The 20,857-nt window shown below is 43.7% G+C and overlaps 1 protein-coding gene across 1 annotated transcript; it reads left to right on the forward strand.

Annotated features, from left to right (window-relative positions):
• The first annotated feature begins 570 nt into the window (after positions 1-570).
• On the forward strand, positions 571-2,450 carry LOC134759675 (tubulin beta-8 chain-like). The gene is made up of 4 exons (XM_063713501.1): positions 571-627; positions 887-995; positions 1,055-1,164; positions 1,758-2,450. The coding sequence occupies exons 1-4, from the start codon at positions 571-573 to the stop codon at positions 2,448-2,450; spliced, it is 969 nt and encodes a 322-aa protein (XP_063569571.1).
• The last annotated feature ends 18,407 nt before the right edge of the window (positions 2,451-20,857 follow it).

The raw sequence follows: 20,857 nt of genomic DNA on the forward strand, positions 1-20,857 counted from the left end.
TCTAAAGAAGACTCTAGCTAAATCAGAGGCCTGACTATCTCTAACACCCATAGCTTACTGCGGGTTTGAACTGCTCCAAAGTAAAACGTATAATTAAGTCTGTTGAGTTAACATACGGAAGGCCTTTCCTAACCACAGATCTCCTAATAGATGAAAGGACGCATCCATTACAAAAATATGTCATCAATCTAGGACACTTGCAAAGTCACTCTGTGAATATGGAAACAAGAGTCTTCCCCTCCCACATGGGAGGAAAATTCAGTTTCAGCTCAGCTAGGGATTTAGTCTTACTAAAGAAGCGTGAGGAAGTTCTCCAGCTGAGCAGCTTTCCCCAACGTGGAAAGGACCACGCAAGGACACCTGAGCTTTCCAACAGACGTTCAACGCCAAGGGATTCACAGGTGGGCGCACCTGTGTGGAAGCAAAGCTGTTGCTTATTCTGGGAGCCCAATCCGAGGCTGGGGGAGGTGAGCGCAGGGCTATTTAAGCTTTGGCGGAGGGCAGGCTGGGTCGCTACGCGTCTGCTCCTCCTTCTCGCCTTTCTCCTACAGCCCTGATCCCGCCTTGGCCATGAGGGAAATCGTGCTCACGCAGACCGGGCAGTGCGGGAACCAGCTCGGCGCCAAGGTTGGCAGCGGGGGCTCTGAGGGCCCAGCCCGGGCCTGCCGGGGGAGCCAGGGAAGATGTTGGCAGTGGCGGGGGCGGAGTCCCTGCATTGCGGCCCTTGGGATCCCTGCCGGGGACACGGTGGAACTAGGCGCTGGCGAGATGGCCGGGGTGGACCCCAGGGACATGGCGGCCTAGGGATGGGGGTGCGGGTGGGAGAGGGGCTGGGGCGCCCTCATGACTCTGCCCTGGTCTGTCTGGCCCCTCCCGTCTCTGGCAGTTCTGGAAGGTGATCTCTGATGAACACGCCATGGACTTCGCTGGCACCTACCACGGGGACAGCCACCTGCAGCTAGAGAACATCAACGTGTACTACAACGAGGCCAGCGGTGAGATGCCCTCCTGGGAACGCGGCCCTCCCCTCCTGATGCGCTCCCGCCCCACGCAGGTGGCAGGTACGTGCCCCGCGCTGTGCTCGTGGATATGGAGCCCCGCACCATGGACTCTCTGCACTCAGGGCCCTTCGGTCAGGTCTTCAGGCCAGACAACTTCATCTTCGATGAGCTGCGGGAGAGGGCTGGGGCCAGGGCAGCTCAAAATCTAGGAGTGGCCCAAGGTCATCCTGTGGGAACTGTGGAGCCAGGGCCCCTGAACATCCTCCTGTCCTCCCAGTCGAGTCGCTCAGTCCATCTCTCCTAAACGGGCTTTGGGAGTAAGGCCCGGGTGTCTCCTCAAGGTGAGGAGCTACTGATGTAAACTCCCTGCAGGGAGCTGAGTTGGGGCCGTGGCTGCTGCCTTCCCTGAAAATGGGCAGGAGCTACCTGCAGCAAGGTCTGTTAGCCCCTCTCAGGTTTGACTCCTGACTTAATTCCTAAAGGGGAAGCTGCTGTCCTGTAACTCCGAGGGAGGGGGTTTCATTTGCTCTACCTGCAGTGAGGTCTGTTAGCACATCTCAGGTTTGACTCCTGACTTAATTCCTAACAGGGGAAGCTGCTGTCCTGTAACTCCGGGGGAAGGGGTTTCTTTTGCTCCACCTGCAGGGTGAATGGTGCTTTCACCTCACACGTGACACTTGGCCCTTTTTGCATTATGGTGGTGACCACTGATGACCGTAAACCTGGCCATCGAGTGACTGGCTGTACTGTCTTACAGGTCAGAGCGGGGCTGGATACAATTGGGCCAAGGGACACTACACAGAAGGCGCGGAGCTGATGGAGTCAGTGATGGACATCGTCAGAAAGGAGGCTGAGAGCTGTGACTGCCTGCAGGGTTTCCAGCTGACCCACTCCCTGGGTGGGGGGACTGGGTCTGGGATGGGTACCCTTCTGCTCAGTAAGATCCGGGAGGAGTACCCAGACAGGATCATAAACACATTCAGCATCCTGCCCTCGCCCAAGGTGTCAGACACCGTGGTGGAGCCCTACAACGCCACCCTCTCAGTCCACCAGCTCATAGAGAACGCGGATGAGACCTTCTGCATAGATAACGAAGCGCTGTATGTCATATGTTCCAGGACCCTAAAGCTGCCCACATGCACCTATGGTGACCTGAACCACCTGGTGTCTGCGCCCATGAGTGGGGTCACCACGTGCCTGCGCTTCCCAGGACAGCTGAATGCCGACCTGCGGAAGCTGGCCGTGAACATGGTCCCGTTTCCCCGGCTGCATTTCTTCATGCCCGGCTTCGCCCCACTGACCAGCCGGGGCAGCCAGCAGTACCGGGCCTTGACCGTGGCTGAGCTCACCCTGCAGATGTTTGATGCTAAGAACATGATGGCGGCCTGCGACCTCCGTCACGGCCGCTACCTGACGGCGGCCCCATTTTCAGGGGTCGCATGCCCATGAGGGAGGTGGATGAACAAATGTTCAACATTCAAGATAAGAACAGCAGCTACTTTGCTGACTGGCTCTCTCACAACGTAAAAACAGCCATCTGGGACATGCCACCCGGGGGGCTGAAAATGTCAGCCACCTTCATTGGGAACAACGCGGCCACCCAGGAACTCTTCAAGCGTGTCTCAGAGCAGTTTACAGCAATGCTCAGGTGCAAAGCCTTCCTCCACTGGTACACGGGCGAGGGCATGGATGAGATGGAATTCACCGAGGCCGAGAGCAACATGAATGACCTGGTGTCTGAATATCAGCAATATCAGGATGCCACTGCCGAGGAGGAGGTGGCCTAGAACTCTCCTTTTCTAGGTAAAGGGGGGAAGCAGTGTGGATTCTTTACTGTGTTCTGACAGCCATGTGTCACTACGCACTTGTTCGTTTGTGTCTTCACCTCTCCTGCTGCTGCATTTTAAAGCACTTTCGTAGTATGCAGTTTTGCCTAATGTATTTTCACAGCATCTGGCTTCACCGCCAAATTTCCATGGGCCCTCTGGCTACTGCTGCCAGATGCGCATAGTTGTCCTGCAAGGCTGAAGCTGTCTGGGCTTATCACGTGCCCAGGAACAAGCATTCCAGTGGTTCCAGGAGGGGTCGGCATGGGCTGTGGACATGGCAGCAGGCTTCACACGGACTTGGGGATGCCCTGGGCCTTGGGCAGCGATGTGGTGGAAAACCTGTTCCTGAAGGCAAACCTTGGCTTATCCCATGTGCCAAACTTCTAGGGGACCAGCGGGCCCTCTGTTTCTGGAACTTTAAAAGGGGTCAGCGACCCTTATGGACAATGTCTCCAAAGTCCCATCTCGGGATAGGAATGTGGTCACAGCTGGCTCTGAACCAGCAATGAAAGCTGGGCAAGTGGGAGCCCAGCCACTCCATCACCATGACGGCCTGGGTGTGTTTGTGTGGCCTCATGCTCTTAACGAGGTGGGCATGGGGTATCTGGCAGGGATACACTGGGCAGGAATCGAGCCCAGTGTAGACTCACATGTACTGAACCCTATGTAGAAGGGGATTAGGTCCCGGGGGCCGTAAATGTGGTTGCTGGGCCTGTGACATGCACTGAACCCCATGTAGAAGGGGATTAGGTCCCGGGGGGCGTAGACGGTGGTTGCTGGGCCTGTGTGCTCAGGGCAGTCTCTCCAAAGGTTCAGATGGGGTTTCTGAGCAGGACCTGGGGAGACAGGCAGGTAGGTACTCACAAGTGCTGCTTCCCCCAGCTGGCAACCAGTGAGAAAAACGCCCGAGTGGAGGTCTGACCTGCCCCAGTCTGGAGGGCTGATGGTCTCCGGAAAGGTGGGTGATGCGTACTGTCTGCTGTCTCCTTGTCCCCACTCCAAAACTTCAGGCAAAGATAACCCAAGATTGTCAGGATGAGCCTGGTGAGGGTGGCACCTTTGGGGACAGGCCCATCAGCCTGGCAGAGTCTCCTCCCCAGGCTTCTCAGGGAGCCTGGACTGCAAAGCCTGCTTTGGGGAAGCTGCCAAATAAGAGGTGTGTGTGTGAGCTGGGTGCTGGGCAGCCTGCGCGGACAGGGCTCTTCTCCCTGGCTCTTGTAGAACTTGTCCATTGTCTGTGATGACCCCTTGGTAACCCCCACCCCCACCCCCACCCCCACCCCCACCCCCACCTCCATCACACAGATAAGATGAAGCCAGCATAGCCTGCGGGTGAGCAGATGTACAGGTTCCACCCCAGGTCCCCTGGGCATACCCACCTGCCTTTGACGTGTCCGGGAAAACAGGTGAGGCCCCTTTTTCTCTGAATGTTGGCAATAGTCTATTGCAGCCAAATGGGGAACAGGCAGGCAGGAAGGTGCCTCATCTTGAAAGAAGTGGCTCCTGGAAGCAGCTGGGAGGTGGGAGAGGTCCCCCATGCTCCCCCAACCTGTTCTTGGAGCAGGAAAAGGGGCCTCTGTGACACTCCCCTCAGCGGCTCTCACACTCTGAGGGAGGTCCTTGCCCAACCCAGGTGCTCACCCATCTTAGATGGTCTTGCATGGACCTGGTTGGGTAGGCTCAGCTGCAGCAACCATTGGAACCTGCCCACACCTAGTGTCTCCACTCACGTGTGGGGCTAGACGTTCCTCCCTCCCATAGTGGTACAGCCAGTGGCAGAAGGGGCAAGTCACTGCTGCAGTTCCCACCTGGGTCTGAGTGGGGGGTCAGGCTTGGTGCCCATGTATTTCCCAATTACCTGGTTCCATGTGGGGGCTTCATGGACAGGAGTGGTGCTTTTCCAGGCCTCTTTTCCACATGCCAGCTACAGGCCCAGGTTTCCCAAGTTTCTGGAGTCCCTCTTCCAGCCAGGCAAGCATGGCGTGTTGTGGGGGAAGGACATCAGGCCTACAGGCAGCAGAACCTGTCTGGGTATGTTCTCTACCCCTGGAGGCCCCTGGTTGTTTACTTATTTGGGTGAGAGTCGGCTTAGAATCTCAACATTCTTGTAGGACTCCAGAACTGTACAGACAGGGGCCCAGGAGGGAGCAGGGGCTGGGACTGGCAGCTAACCAGTGGAGTGGGGGTTGTAGGGCTCAGTTTGGTCTTGCAGGGAATTCAGAGAGGCTTGGATTTGCTGAAGCTCTAGATGAGCTTGGACTGGGATATGGAAACAGCATGGAGCCGGGGCCCTTCTGCACACTGGAGTGTGAGTAGTTGCACCCTGGTGCATCCATAGGTGTTCCCCACCTGGAGCACAGCTGTGGATAGAAGCCGGGAGAGCTGTGGAGAGAAGAGGAGGAGGAGGGAGTCTCGGGGCAGTCCCATCAGCCAGGCAGGGCCTCTGCAAGTGAGATGCAGATCCAGCCTGTTGGCCACTTAGCAGCTGCTTGGCTGGCTGCAGATCTTCTGACCTCTGCTCACCAGTAAATGGGGGTTGCAGTAGCACTTACCTTCTGAGATTTCTGCAGCTTGAAGGGGCAGCAAACACCATGTGCTGAGAAAGCGCCAAACTCAAGCAAGCTTTTCCAAGAGCACCTTATCAGATTAACATCCAGCCTGTACAGGATACCATCAAATCTCCCCACCCCTCATTCCAACGGAAGAAAAGGGAGTCTCTGTCCTTGGGGAGCAAGCACAGGCCTATCTATGCAGTGGGCACATGGCCCAGGTGGGGGAAAGGCCCTTGGATACGTGCTGGTTTCACCAACCATCTGTGGGTTGGGTTTGGCCTGGACCCCTGTACCCCAGGAGGCCAGCAGTCCCCTGCATGGGAGAGGACTTGGGAAGGTGGGTGGGACGGCTGAGCTTTGAGGGAAGCCATTATTTGGCCTCATGGGAAATGGTGCAGGTGGTTGTTGGTGGCTCAGTTTTGCAGGACCTGGGTGATGACCCAAGGAGTGAAAATTGTCTTTTTATGAGAAATTGCCAAAATTGATGCAAGCTCACAGTTGAAAAGGTGCGTAATGCTGATAGTTGGCTTCATCTGCCCCTTCCCCACAAGTAACTGGTGTTCAGAGGTGGATTTGGTTCTTTCCCAGCCTTTCCCCTTTGCATGTAGCTGTGCATGTACTTTTGCATGTACACACACATGTTCTCTGGAGGGGTTTTATTTTTTTATTTGGGGGGGGTAACTAGTGAGGCAGATCTTGTCTTTTAAGTGTGGAGTCCTCTATGGAGTGGGCATCAGGTACTTCCTAGCTAGACCCTGCCAGCTGTTTGGCTGCCCCAGTTTCTGCCCTTCACAGACATGCTGGCCACCTGGTGTGACATTCAGTGACCTTGTTTGCAGCTAGTATGATACAAGTGGATCAGGTACATTATAAACTGAAAAAGTACACAACATGCAGAGGGAAAGGATAAATGACCATGTGTGTCCTGCTCTGCTGAAGTCCACATCACATGACTGAGATGACATTTTTTCATCTAACATTTGGATCCTGAGAAACGGCATCTGTTTTACTTTTTATTTATAACAGAGTTAGAAGAAATACTACCAGGCTTTCTTTTCCATTATCCCCAATTCCCGCTTTGCCCCCTCAGGTTTACCTACCTCAGAGAGAAAGAGGAGCTCACCTGGTTAATGACAGCCTGAAATTATTTGAGCCAGGTCACTGTGTAAAGGTCAGACTGCTTCTGTCTCCTTGTGCATCACTTGTGCAGATCAGATATTTCATAGCTCCCTGTATACAGGTAGATGTGTTGCCCTCCTAGCTGCTTTCTTGGTTTGATACATGCCTGAGAGCATGTGGGAGCGCTTAAGGTCTAGGCTCATGGGAGGACTGTTCTGCCGACCCCAGCTCATCTCTCCAGCTCAGCCTGCATGCATGCCTTCCTTCATCTGATTCCAGAGTAGGGATGGGAGGTCTCACATTGACCTCAAGTTTATGTGACTTTTTCCACCTCAGCTTTCCCAGACAGCCCCTGCTGTGGGACTTGTAAGGAGATTTGTGAAGTCAGTATCTACTTTTCTTGTGTGGGTGTTTATAAATTATTCCCCTGGCGGGGAATAAATGTTAGAGTTACTCCAAACCCCTAACATACAAACATGTAAGCCTGGCCCTTTTTTGGTGGTAAAATATATATAACATAAAACTTACCATTTTAACCATGTTTAAATGTACAGTTCTGTGACATCCAGTATATTCAGTGTTATCCAACCATCTAATTAATCAAATTTATCCATATCTACAACTTTATCATCCTAAAATGAAACACCATACCCATGAAGAAGTCACTGACTAGAAGACTGATGTATTTGACTCCATAAAAACTGAAACTCTGTATGAGAGAAAAATGCCTCCAAGTCAAAAGTTAACAGACTGGGGAGATCTGCAACGTACATGACAGATAAAAAGCTAATTTGGGATATATACATACATATGGATATATGTAAATATCCATTTTAAACACCATTTTAAAAATACCATCCTTTCCCCATTGAATAGTGTTGACTCCCTTGTTAAAAATCATGACCATATTTTTTGGTTCTTTATTTCTATTGCATTGGTCTTTATGTCTGCCTCTATGCTGGTACAGCATTGTTCTGGGTACTGAAGCAGTGAATAAGTTTGAAACCAGGAGGTGTTAGTCCTCTAACTTTCTTAGTTTTTAACATTGATTTGGCTACTTGGGATTTTTTGAGATTTCATTTGAATTTTAGAATAGGTTTTTCTATTTTTGCAAATATTGGAATTTTTATAGTGATTTTATTGAATCTGTAGGTGACTATAGATAACAATGGCATCTTGACAAGGTTTTGTCTTCCAGTCCATAAACACATGATGTCTTTTCATTTATTTGTGTCATCTTTAATACTTTTCTGCCATGTTTATAGTATTTGCTGTACAGGTTTTTCATTTCCTTGGTTAAGTGGGTTTCTAAGTATTTTATTCTTTTGATACTATCATACATGATACTGTTGTTTTGATTTCTTCAGATAGTTTATTGTTATCGTAGAAATACAACTGATTTTTGTGTATTGATTCTGTATCCTGCAGCTTTGCTGAATTTTATTTATTGCGTCTGACAGTTTATTTCACAGAAACTAAAAGATTTTTAATATATAAGGTTATGTCATCTGCAAACAGATAATTTTACTTTTTAAAAAACTGGAATATCTTTTATTCTTTTACTCATGTTTTAACTAACTAGAACCCTCAGTACTATATTAAATAGAAGTAGTAAAAGCAGGCATCCTTGTTTTTGCTCTTACGGTAAAAGTTTTCAGTCTTTCACCATGTTAGCTGTGTTTTGTTTTTGTTTTTGTTTTTTTTATATGACATTATGTTAAGATGTTTTCTTTTTATAGTTTATTAAGTACATCTTATCATGAATGTGGGTTAAATTTTGACAAATGCTTTTTCTTTGATTAAAATGTGATCACATGAGGGTTTTTTCCTTTATGTTAATGTGATATTGTGCGGATTTTCATGTGTTGGAACATAATTTTATTTCAGGAGTCAATAATACTCATTCATAGTGTATAATCCTTTTAGTGTACTGCTAAGTTTGAGTCGCTGGTATTTTAGGATTTTTGCATCAGCATTTGTAAGGGATGTTTGTTTGTAGTTTTCTTATGGTGCCTTTGTCTGGCTTGGTGTCGGGGTAATACTGTCCTCGTAGAATAAGTTAGAAAACATTACATCCTCTTCAACGTTTTGAAAAAGTTTGAGAAAAACTGGTGTTAATTCTGCTTTAAACGTTGGGTAGAATTCAACAGTGAAGCCATCTGGTCCAGGCTTTTCTTTGTTGCTGGGTTTCTGATTACTGATGCAATCTTCCTGCTGAATCTCCTTGTTGAATAGGTTTATTCAACTTTTCTGATTCAGTCTTAGGTTTTTTATTTCTAGGAATTTGTTCATTTTATTTAGGTTATTCAAGTTTTTAGTGTATAATTCCTTATGGTACTCTCCTACATCCCCTTTTTACTCCAAAAATTTGTTAGTAATGTACCCATTTTATGTTTGAGTTTAGTAATTTGAGTATTCCCTTTTTTTAAGTCAATCTAGTTAAAATTTTGTCAGTTTTGATCTTTTTCAGAGAACAAACTTGGTTTTGTTGATTTTTGATATTTTTCTGTTCTCTATTTCACTTATTTCCACTGCTATCTTTATCATTTTTTAAATTTTGCTAGCTTTTAGTTGTCCCTCTTTTAGTAGTCCCTCTTTTTCCCTCTGTTTTTAGTTCCTTAGGAGTAAAGTTGTTTCAGTATCTTATGTTTTATAATTTATAGCTATAAATTTTCCCCTTATGGTACTGTTTTTGATGTATCTCTTAACTTCTGGTATTTCATCCAGTTTTCTCTCCATCCTTTATTTGATACATGAACAAATTACACGAGTGAAGAATACCACTGTGTTTTCTTAAATACTTTTCAACTTCAGTAACTCATGCAAGGATCAAATGTGAGAGAAATAGAGAACCTCAGGATCAACTCAAGTATTTGGAAAAAGGTACTGAAAAATGAGGTGGGGTAGTTTCCAAACTGACCTGCTCAGCATCGAAAGGATTCTTGTTGCTTAAGGAAGCCATGGAGTTTTATCAGCTTAAAAGTGAGTGGTTGCTAAAATGAATTTCTTTTTCTTTTAAACTTATTTTTGAAACTTCTATTCTTGTTTGTGGATTGTGGTTTGTTAGAATAGTGATTATTTTGTTTTTGAGATGTTTCTTGTATTTTTGTTTTTATTTTTTTAAGGCAGAGTCTTGCTCTGCACCCAGGCTGGAGTACAGTTGCTCAATCTCAGTTCACTGCAACCTCCACCTCCCAGGTTCACGTGATTCTCCTGCCTCAGCCTCCCGAGTAGATGGGATCACAGGCGCCCGCCACCACACCCAGCTAATTTTTGTATTTTTAGTAGAGATGAGGTTTCACCATGTTGGCCAGGCTTGTCTCGAACTCCTGACCTCAAGTGATCCACCCACCTCAGCCTCCCAAAGTTCTGGGATTACAGGTGTGAGCCACTGTGTCCAGCCTGTTTCTTGTATTTGATGATGAAAATCTGTTATTGACAGGCACCCAGCCTGTTTCTTGTATTTGATGATGAAAATCTGTTATTGACAGTAAGAGGATGGGGGCTTAGGTTAGCAACAGGGTGTTAGAAAAGCAGCAGTAAAATTTTGGTTCTCAAAACAGTTGATGTCTTATTCCTTTTTTTGAACATGGGTTTTACTTAAAAAGGCCAGCCATTTTGAAACTTGATTTTATTGTCATGTTCTCATTTTAAAATTCATCTTGGGGTTTGTATGAATTGGCAGCCCTATGTGGGAAATTTCAGTTTTGCATATTTTCAGATTATTTTCATTTTTACATCAGAGATTTTGAACAGATGATATACAAAAATATTCATGTATTTATTCAACAAAATTTAGTGCTGGTCATGTTGCAAGCACTTAGTGAACTTCATGCTGTACGTGCCTCAGATACTTTTGTGAATGTAATGGCAACATCAAAAACTGCCCTTATACACCTTATAAACCTTTAATTTCAAGGCATGTTGATGAGCGGGCATCTGCTATAACGTGCTTTCACGGTCATTTAATTCACCATTATTTGGGTATACCTTATATTAAAGCTGATTACTATAAATTGGAAACTATTTAAACATATCTTTGTCTTGCCTTTTTCCTTAACATATGTAGATCAATGGAGTAACTGAGAATCAATTTTAGGGATAGTTATAAAAATCTTAACTTTGCAACTATTACTTTGTCCTCAATGTAATAACTGCAAAAAATAATTTACGTTTCAAAGGCTTTAATCTTTGTATTTTTTTTTTGAAAAGGAGCCTTCACCGAGATTCCTTAAAAATTCTTGCTCTTACAGTAGAGGCTTATAGGCTCACGGATATGGTCCTCTAATGGATCTGTACCACTCAGTTCTTTAATTGTCGCCCTCCTGTTGTGAAAATTAAAGCTTATTTTCATTTCATGTCTAGGATGTAGTATGTTCTTGTTGGGAAAAGATGATGTTGCTGAGAAATAAGTGCCTTCAGTATCACTGTGTGTCACTTAATAAATATGACTAATATGTACTTTTACCAATTGCTACAATTTGATGCTTAAACAGCTATCTTTAAATTATACTTTTTCTTTGGTCAAAGTAATTATAATACGCATTAATTATTTTTACCTAATTTTCTTATGTAGACTGCCATTCTTAGAACTAAAACTTTCAGATGTTTATATTACAAGTACAATTATTATTTATTTTTATTATTAATGTCATCTTTTTTTCTGTAGCCAAATGTAATCAACTCCCTTCCTTTTACTTCCTTTTTTGAATCAGAATATTAAACTTATACAAGCAAGAGCAACAGCTCTATATCCAGATCACTGCAGTGCTTAGAAGATACAACAGAAGATACAACTGCAGTGCTTAGAAGATACAACAAATTAGGAAATCCAAATTTCCAGGAAGTCTCTGCACACACCTCTAGTACAAAAGATGCTTCAGAGACTAGAGGGTCAGAGGGCAAAGAGAGGAAATATTCAACTCCCAGCTCAGGTCAAAAGGGAAGAAAGCCTGGTGTTGAAAGAAATCCAAGAATGACTGTGTCTGCAACTCACCCCTTTCTGTAAAGTATTCATGGTGTTTTAGTTAAAATGTTTGTTCTTATGATGGTCAATAATATTAATAGTTATGCTTTGTAATATAATTTATTCTTATAATTAATGGATCATTCTAAATTATTATATATTTAGTTGCTCTAGTAAGATGACATCAAAGATTTGCTGCCTGTTAAATGTTTCTTGGATCTTTGCTTTATTTTTATATTATGATCTGTGCTTCCAAAGTTGAGGGGTAATTTTATTGTTTATACAAATGTAGAATAAAGCTTAAGTTTGGGGAGAAAAATAAAAGCTAGAGTTTTCCTTTCAGCTTTATAGAACAGTCATTTCTATAAATGTTTTTTATGTAGCTTTCCTAGTTCCACATTTAAAAAGATAAATATGGGGATCTACACAGGTCTCAGTAAATAATAGTTGTTGATTAATAATGCATTTATTATAAAGCTTGAAGCAGAATTTTGCTCAGCCTACATATCTTTTATGGTCAGGCTACTATAATTATGTAATACCCAGTTAAATTTCAATTTCAGATAAACAAGGAATAATGTTTTAGTATAAGTATATCCCAAATATTGCATGGGATATATTTACACTGAAAAAAGTATTTGTTTATCTGAAATTCAAAATTAACTGGGCACGCTATATTTTCTGTGGCAACCCTGTTTTATGGAGAACAGAGTAAGTCAGCTAAATTTTAGAATACTTAACCTGGTGTTCTAGGTCTTTCCTTTTTGTAATTATTATTATTTGGAGTCAGGGTTGTGTTCCATCACCCAGGCTGGAGTGCAGTGGCACAATCAGTGCCCTGCAGCCTTGAGCTTCTGGGCTCAAGTGATTCTGGCACCTCTGCCTTTGCCTCCCAAGTAGCTAGTACCACAGGTATATGGGCCTGGCTAATGTTTTTTTTTTTTTTTTTTTTTTTTCCTCCTCAAAGAGACAGGGTCTCAGGGTGGTCTGGAACTCCTGGGCTCAAGCAATCCTCCCACCTCTGCCTTCGCCTCCCAAATAGCTGAGACCACAGGCACACACCACCACCATAACCAGCTTATTTTTTATCAGGTTGGTGCAAGAGTAATTGTGGGTTTTGCCATTGAAAGTAATGGCAAAACCCGCAATTACTTTTTGCACCACCCTAATTTTTTGTGGAGACAGGGTCTTGCCCTGTTGTCTAGGCTGGTTTCCAACTCCTGGGCTTGAGTGACCCTCCTGCCTTGGCCTCTAAAAGTGCTGGGATTACAGATAGGAGCCACTGTACCAAGCTACTTTGTATAATTTTTAACATAAACATAAATGTTTTGAGAAATAGAAATGTTAAAACCCTTGGAGGAAAATGTAAAGTATACAATAGAAAAAAAAATTTTAAAAATTATCAAAATTTTCAGAGGAACAAAAAATATCCACTTTTTACAATCTTCAGGATTCAATCCCGTTATATCAAACATAAAAAGAAACATATTCAAGGAAAAAGGCAATCAATCGAGACTGACCTCGAGATGACCCAGATGTTGGAATTAGTGTGGATTTTTAAAGTAGTTATTATAATTCTTACTAAAATCAAAACCCCAAAAACTCTTATAATAAATGGATAGGAAATCACAACAGAGAAGAAGAAACTACAGTAATAACAAAGGCTCAAGTGGAAATTCTAGAATTGAAAAAGTTTTCAAAATTAATAATCAGTCGTGTTCAGGAGCAGCTTGGAGGTGGTAAAGAGTCAATGAACCTTAAAATACAATTGAAATGATTCAATCTGAAAAATGTGAGCAGTCATAGGTTGGGGTGAGGGAGCTTTTCCTTTGGTTAGTGCTTTTAGGTAATCTTGGTTTTGATAAGATTACTAGACTGATCTGTCAGGGGCTTGCTAAGCCAGAGTTTATCTTGGTTTCAGTAGTGCTTTAAACAAAACTCATGATAACCTTGTGTTCAAGATAGAAGAAGAATGGACCAGATGACAATATTTAGATGCAGTCATTCTTAATCTCCGTTGCTCTCCCAGTGGTCTAGCTGGGGTTTGTATAAAGTGGAATGGGAGGAACAGGGAAGGAGCCCCCACCTACCCTCTCCCCTTGTCCACTTGTCCTCCTTCACTAGTGGATAAAGTCCACGGGAACAGGCAAGTTATTTTAAATCTGTATCTTCTGTTGTCAAGATCTGTAATCAGTTCTGCTCGCTGGACTGGGGACAGGAACCGAGGGAACATGAGGGTGAACGAGGTGACATGGAGTCCAGGAACACACTGTGCCTACATGAAGAATGTTTGTGCCAGGAAAGCCAGTCAGCAGGCAGATGGTCTCAGATACCAAGCTAGTGTTGGGAAGCAAGATTCAGTCTCTTGAAGGTGGTGTTCCTCAATGTGTGGTTTGTACCACTTGCTTCAGAATGACCTGGAGTACTTGTTAAAATGCAAATTTTCAGCCCAATGCTAGACCTCCTAAGCCTGCATCTCTACGGATGGGTCTCAGTAGTTGATATTGGAAACATGCAGGTCCCTAGGAGATGCTTATGCATATAAATTTGAACTGTTGTGTTTAAGGGTTAGGGAGCTGGCAAAAGCAAGGAATAGACTAAGCCCTTGGGTGGGAAGGCTCCACAACCTTGGCACTGTTAGCATTCTGGGCAGAAGAGGATTCTGCCACACGCTTCACACCATCCCTAGCCTCTACCCTCTAATACCGTATCCCAGTTGTGAAAACCAAAAATGTCCCCTGGGAGGCAAAATAGTCACCAGTTGGGAACCAAAACCACTGCTTTGTATCAGAGTAGTTAACTTTGTTCCTAATCCAAGGATCAGAACACACGATGAGAGAAAGTCTAGCTATTGGAACTGGAGTGCCAAGTTGGAGCTAGACCTACAACAAAAGCACCAAAAGCTCCTTTATAGGGCTGATACTGTGCCTCAGCTACCTAGCTTGTACAGATGCCATGTAACTCTAGATTTGGTGACAGAAGGAATTTAAAGGCTAGAACAAGTTAGAGTCTCTCAGGTTAGGCCAGCACACAACGTGGACTTTTGACAACATCCAGATGCTTGAACCAACCTCAGTCCTGAGGCAGAATTTCCCATGGCATCTGATACACAGGCTGGATTTGAAACACTCACTGGGATTAGATGCCATGGGAATATTGTGTTTAGGAAGTCTGAAAGAGACAGGCTTCAACAAAGCAGACGTATGCAAAACGTAGCATCTTAACTTTTTTTTTTAACAGAAATGTTCATAGCACCTTTATTTGTAATAGCCTAGAACTAGAAACAACCCAGATATCCTTCAACGACTGAATGGTTAAACAAACTGTTCTATATCACCACTACGGAATATATTTTTTTTTAATTGTACTTTAAGTTTTAGGGTACATGGGAACAACGTGCAGGTTTGTTACTTATGTATACCTATGCCATGTTGGTGTGCTGCACTCATTAACTCTTCATTTAACATTAGGTATATCTCCTAACACTATCCCTCCCCACTCCCCTGACCCCAAAACAGGCCCTGGTATGTGATGTTCCCCTTCCTGTGTCCATGTGTTCTCATTGTTCAATTCCCACCTATGAGTGGGAACATGCTGTGTTTGGTTTTTTGTCCTTGTGATAGTTGGCTGAGAATGATGGTTTCCAGCTTCATCCATGTCCCTACAAAAGACATGAACTCATCATTTTTCATGGCTGCATAGTATTCCATGGTGTATATGTGCCACATTTTCTTAATCCAGTCAGTCATTTTTGGACATTTGGGTTGGTTCCAAGTCTTTGCTATTGTGAATAGTGCCACAATAAACATACGTGTGCATGTGTCTTTATAGCAGCATGTTTTATAATCCTTTGGGTATATACCCAGTAATGGGATGGCTGGGTCAAATGCTATTTCTAGTTCTAGATCCCTGAGGAACTGCCACACAGACTTCCACAATGATTGAAGTAGTTTACAGTCCCACCAACAGTGTAAAAGTGTTCCTCTTTCTCCACATCCTCTCCAGCACCTGTTGTTTCCTGACTTTTTAATGACTGCCATTCTAACTGGTGTGAGATGGTATCTAACTGTGGTTTTGATTTGCATTTCTCTGATGGCCAGTGATGATGAGCATTTTTTCATGTGTCTGTTGGCTGCATAAATGCCTGCTTTTGAGAAGTGTCTGTTCATATCCTTTGCCCACTTGTTGATGGGGTGGTTTTTTTTTCTTGTAAATTTGTTTGATTTCATTGTAGATTCTGGATATTAGCCCTTTGCCAGATGAGTAGATTGCAAAAATTTTCTCCCATTTTTAGGTTGCCTGTTCACTCTGATGGTAGTTTCTTTTGCTTTGCAGAAGCTCTTTAGTTTAATTAGATCCCATTTGTCAATTTTGGTTTTTGTTGCCATTGCTTTTGGTGTTTTAGACATGAAGTCCTTTCCTATGCCTATGTCCTGAATGGTAATGCCTATTTTTTCTTCTAGGGTTTTTATGGCTTTAGGTCTAACATTTAAGTCTTTAATCCATCTTGAATTAATTTTTGTATAAAGTGTAAGGAAGGGACCCAGTTTCAGCTTTCTATGTATGGCTAGCCAGTTTTCCCAACACCATTTGTTAAGTAAGGAATCCTTTCTCCATTGCTTGTTTTTGTCAGGTTTGTCAAAGATCAGATGGTTGTAGACATGTGGCATTATTTCCGAGGGTTCTGTTCTGTTCCATTGGTCTATATCTCTGTTTTGGTACCAATACCATGCTGTTTTGGTTACTGTAGCCTTGCAGTATAGTTCGAAGTCAGGTAGCATGATGCCTCCAGCTTTGTTCTTTTGGCTTAGGGTTGACTTGGCGATGCGGGCTCTTTTTTGGTTCCATATGAACTTTAAAGTAGTTTTTTCCAATTCTGTGAAGAAAGTCATTGGTAGCTTGATGGGGATGGCATTGAATCTATGTTACCTTGGGCAGTATGACCATTTTCACAATATTGATTCTTCCTACCCATGAGCATGGAATGTTCTTCCATTCGTTTGTATCCTCTTTTATTTCATTGAGCAGTGGTTTGTAGTTCTACTTGAAGAGGTCCTTCATGTCCCTTGTAAATTGGAGTCCTAGGTATTTTATTCTCTTTGAAGCAATTGTGAATGGGAGTTCACTCATCATTTGGCTCTCTGTTGGTCTGTTATTGGTGTATAAGAACGCTTGTGAGTTTTGCACATTGATTTTGTATCTTGAGACTTTGCTGAAGTTGCTTATCAGCTTAAGGAGATTTTGGGCTGAGACAATGGGGTTTTCTAGATATACAATCATGTCATCTGCAAACAGGGACAATTTGACTTCCTCTTTTCCTAATTGAATACCCTTTATTTCCTTCTCCTGCCTGATTGCCCTGGCCAGAACTTCCAACACTATGTGGAATAGGAGTGGTGAGAGAGGGCATGTCTGTCTTGTGCCAGTTTTCAAAGGGAATGCTTCCAGTTATTGCCCATTCAGTATGATATTGGCTGTGGGTTTGTCATAGATAGCTCTTACTATTTAGAGATATATCCCATCAATACCGAATTTATTGAGAGTTTTTAGCATGAAGGCTTGTTGAATTTTGTCAAAGGCCTTTTCTGCATCTATTGAGATAATCATGTGGTTTTTGTCTTTGGTTCTGTTTATATGCTGGATTATGTTTTTTGATTTGCATATGTTGAGCCAGTCTTGCATCCCAGAGATGAAGCCCACTTGATCATGCTGGATAAGCTTTTTGATGTGCTGCTGGATTTGGTTTGCCAGTATTTTATTGAGGATTTTTGCATCGATGTTTATCAGGGATATTGGTCTAAAATTCTCTTTTTTTGTTGTGTCTCTGCCAGGCTTTGGTGTCAGGATAATGCTGGCCTCATAAAATGAGTTAGGGAGGATTCCCTCTTTTTCTATTGATTGGAATAGTTTCAGAAGGAATAGTACCAGCTCCTCCTTGTACCTCTGGTAGAATTAGGCTGTGAATCCATCTGGTCCTGGACTTTTTTTGGTTGTTAAGCTATTAACTATTACCTCAATTTCAGAGCCTGTTATTGGTCTATTCAGAGAGTCAACTTCTTGGTGGTTTAGTCTTGGGAGGGTGTATGTGTCGAATAATTTATCCATTTCTTCTAGATTTTCTAGTTTATTTGCGCAGAGGTGTTTATAGTATTCTCTGATGGTAGTTTGTATTTCTGTGGGATCAGGGGTGATATCCCCTTTATCATTTTTTATTGTGTCTATTTGATTCTTCTCTCTTTTCTTCATTAGACTTGGTAGCGGTCTATCAATTTTGTTGATCTTTCAAAATACCAGCTCCTGGATTCATTGATTTTTTTGAAGGGTTTTTTGTGTCTATTTCCTTCAGTTCTGCTCTGATCTGAGTTATTTCTTCCTTCTGCTATCTTTTGTATCTGTTTGCTCTTGCTTTTCTAGTTCTTTTAATTGTGATGTTAGGGTGTCAATTTTAGATCTTTCCTGCTTTCTCTTGTGGGCATTTAGTGCTATAAATTTCCCTCTACACACTGCTTTGAATGTGTTCCAGAGATTCTGGTATGTTGTGTCTTTGTTCTCATTGGTTTCAAAGAACATCTTTATGTCTGTCTTCATTTCGTTATGTACCCAGTAGTCATTCAGGAGCAGGTTGTTCAGTTTCCATGTAGTGGAGCAGTTTTGAGTGAGTTTCTTAATCTTGAGTTCTAGTTTGATTGCACTGTGGTCTGAGAGACAGTTTGTTATAACTTCTGTTCTTTTCCATTTGCTGAGGAGTGCTTTACTTCCAACTATGTGATCAATTTTGGAATAGGTGTGGTGTGGTGCTGAAAAGAATGTATATTCTGTTGATTTGGGGTGGAGAGTTCTGTAGATGTCTACTACGTCTGCTTGGTGCAGAGCTGAGTTAAATTCCTGGATATCCTTGTGAAATTTCTGTCATGTTGAGTTGATCTAATGTTGACAGTGGGGTGTTAAAGTCTCCCATTATTATTGTGTGGGAGTCTAAGTCTCTTTGTAGGTCTCTAAGAACTTGCTTTATGAATCTGGGTGCTCCTGTATTGGGTGCATATATATTTAGGATAGTTAGTTCTTGTTGAATTGATCCCTTTACCATTATGTAATGGCCTTCTTTGTCTCTTTTGATCTTTATTGGTTTAAAGTCTGTTTTATCAGAGACTAGGATTGCAACCCCTGCCTTTTTTTTTCCATTTGCTTGGTAGATCTTCCTTCATCCCTTTATTTTGAGCCTATGTGTGTCTCTGCATGTGAGATGGGTTTCCTGAGTACAGCACACTGATGGGTCTTGACTCTTTATCCAATTTGCCAGTCTCTGTCTTTTAATTGGAGCATTTAGCCCATTTACATTTAAGGTTAATATTGTTATGTGTGAATTTGATCCTGTCATTATGATGTTAGCTGGTTATTTTGCTCATTAGTTGATGCAGTTTCTTTCTAGCCTTGATGGTCTTTACAATTTGGCATGTTTTTGCATTGGCTTGTACCCGTTGTTCCTTTCCATATTTAGTGCTTCCTTCAGGAGCCTCTGTTAGGGCAGGCCTGTTGGTGACAAAATCTCTCAGCATTTGCTTGTCTGTAGATTTTATTTCTCCTTCACTGATGAAGCTTAGTTTGACTGGATATGAAATTCTGGGTTGAAAATTCTTTTCTTTAAGAATGTTAAATATTGGCCCCCACTCTCTTCTGGCTTGTAGAGTTTCTGCCGAGAGATCCTCTGTTAGTCTGATGGGCTTCCCTTTGTGGGTAACCCAACCTTTTTCTCTGGCTTCCCTTAACATTTTTTCCTTCATTTCAACTTTGGTGAATCTGACAATTATGTGTCTTGGAGTTGCTCTTTTCAAGTACTATCTTTGTGGCGTTCTCTGTATTTCCTGAATTTAAATATTGGCCTGCCTTGCTAGATTGGGGAAGTTCTCCTGGATAATATCCTGCACAGTGTTTTCCAACTTGGTTCCATTCTCCGTCACTTTCAGGTACACCAATCAGACGTAGATTTGGTCTTTTCGCATAGTCCCATATTTCTTGGAGGCTTTGTTCATTTCTTTTTATTCTTTTTTCTCTAAACTTCTCACTTCATTTCATTCATTTCATCTTCCATGACTGATACCCTTTCTTCCAGTTTTTCTTCCAGTTGATCAAATCGGCTACTAAGGCTTGTGCATTCATCACGTATTTCTCATGCCGTGGTTTTCAGCTCCATCAGGTCCTTTAAGGACTTCTCTGCATTGGTTATTCTAGTTATCCATTCATCTAATTTTTTTTCAAAGCTTTTAACTTCTTTGACATTGGTTTGAATTTCCTCCTGTAGCTCAGTAGCTTGATCGTCTGAAGCCGCTTTCTCTCGTCAGTCATTCTGCGTCCAGCTTTTTTCCATTGCTGGTGAGGAGCTGTGTTCCTTTGGAGGAGGAGAGGTGCTCTGATTTTTAGAGTTTCCAGTTTTTCCGCTCTGTTTTTTCCCCATCTTTGTGGTTTTATTTACCTTTGGTCTTTGATGATGGTGATGTAGAGATGGAGTTTTGGTGTGAATGTCCTGTTTGTTTTCCTTCTAACAGTCAGGACTCTCAGCTGCAGGTCTGTTGGAGTTTACTGGAGGTCCACTCCAGACTGTTTGCCCAGGTATCAGCAGTGGAGGCTGCAGAACAACAGATATTGGTGAACAGCAAATGCTGCTGCTTGATCATTCCTCTGGAAGTTTTGTCTCAGAGGAGTACCAGGCCATGTGTGGTGTCAGTCTTCCCCTACTGGGGGGTGCCTCCCAGTTAGGCTACTCAGGGGTCAGGGACCCACTTGAGGAGGCAGTCTGTCCATTCTTACATCTCCAGCTCCGTGCTGGGAGAACCACTACTCTCTTCAAAGCTGTCAGACAGGGACATTTAAGTCTGTAGAGTTTTCTGCTGCCTGTTGTTTGGCTATGCCCTGCCCCCAGAGGTGGAGTCTACAGAGGCAGGCAAGCCTCCTTGAGCTGCGGTGGGCTCCACCCAGTTCGAGCTTCCTGGTCACTTTGTTTACCTACTCAAGCCTCGGCAATGACGGGCGCCCCTCTCTCAGCCTCGCTGCCACCTTGCAGTTTGATCTCAGACTGCTGTGCTAGCAATGAGTGAGGCTCCTTGGGTGTAGGACCCTCCTAGCCAGGCGCAGGATGTAATCTCCTGTTTTGGGGTCAGGGGAGTGGGGAGGGATAGTGTTAGGAGATATACCTTAGCCGTTTGCTAAGACTGTTGGAAAAGTGCAGTATTAGGGTGGGAGTGACCCAATTTTCCAGGTGCCATCCATCACCCCTTTGACTAGGAAAGGGAATTCCCTGACCCCTTGTTCTTCCCGGGTGAGGCGATGCCTCGCCCTGCTTCGGCTTATGCTCGGTGCGCTGTACCCACTGTCCTGCACCCACTGTCTGACACT

This window comes from Pongo abelii, chromosome 12, assembly GCF_028885655.2.
Source record: "Pongo abelii isolate AG06213 chromosome 12, NHGRI_mPonAbe1-v2.0_pri, whole genome shotgun sequence".
NCBI classification, from domain to species: domain Eukaryota; kingdom Metazoa; phylum Chordata; class Mammalia; order Primates; family Hominidae; genus Pongo; species Pongo abelii.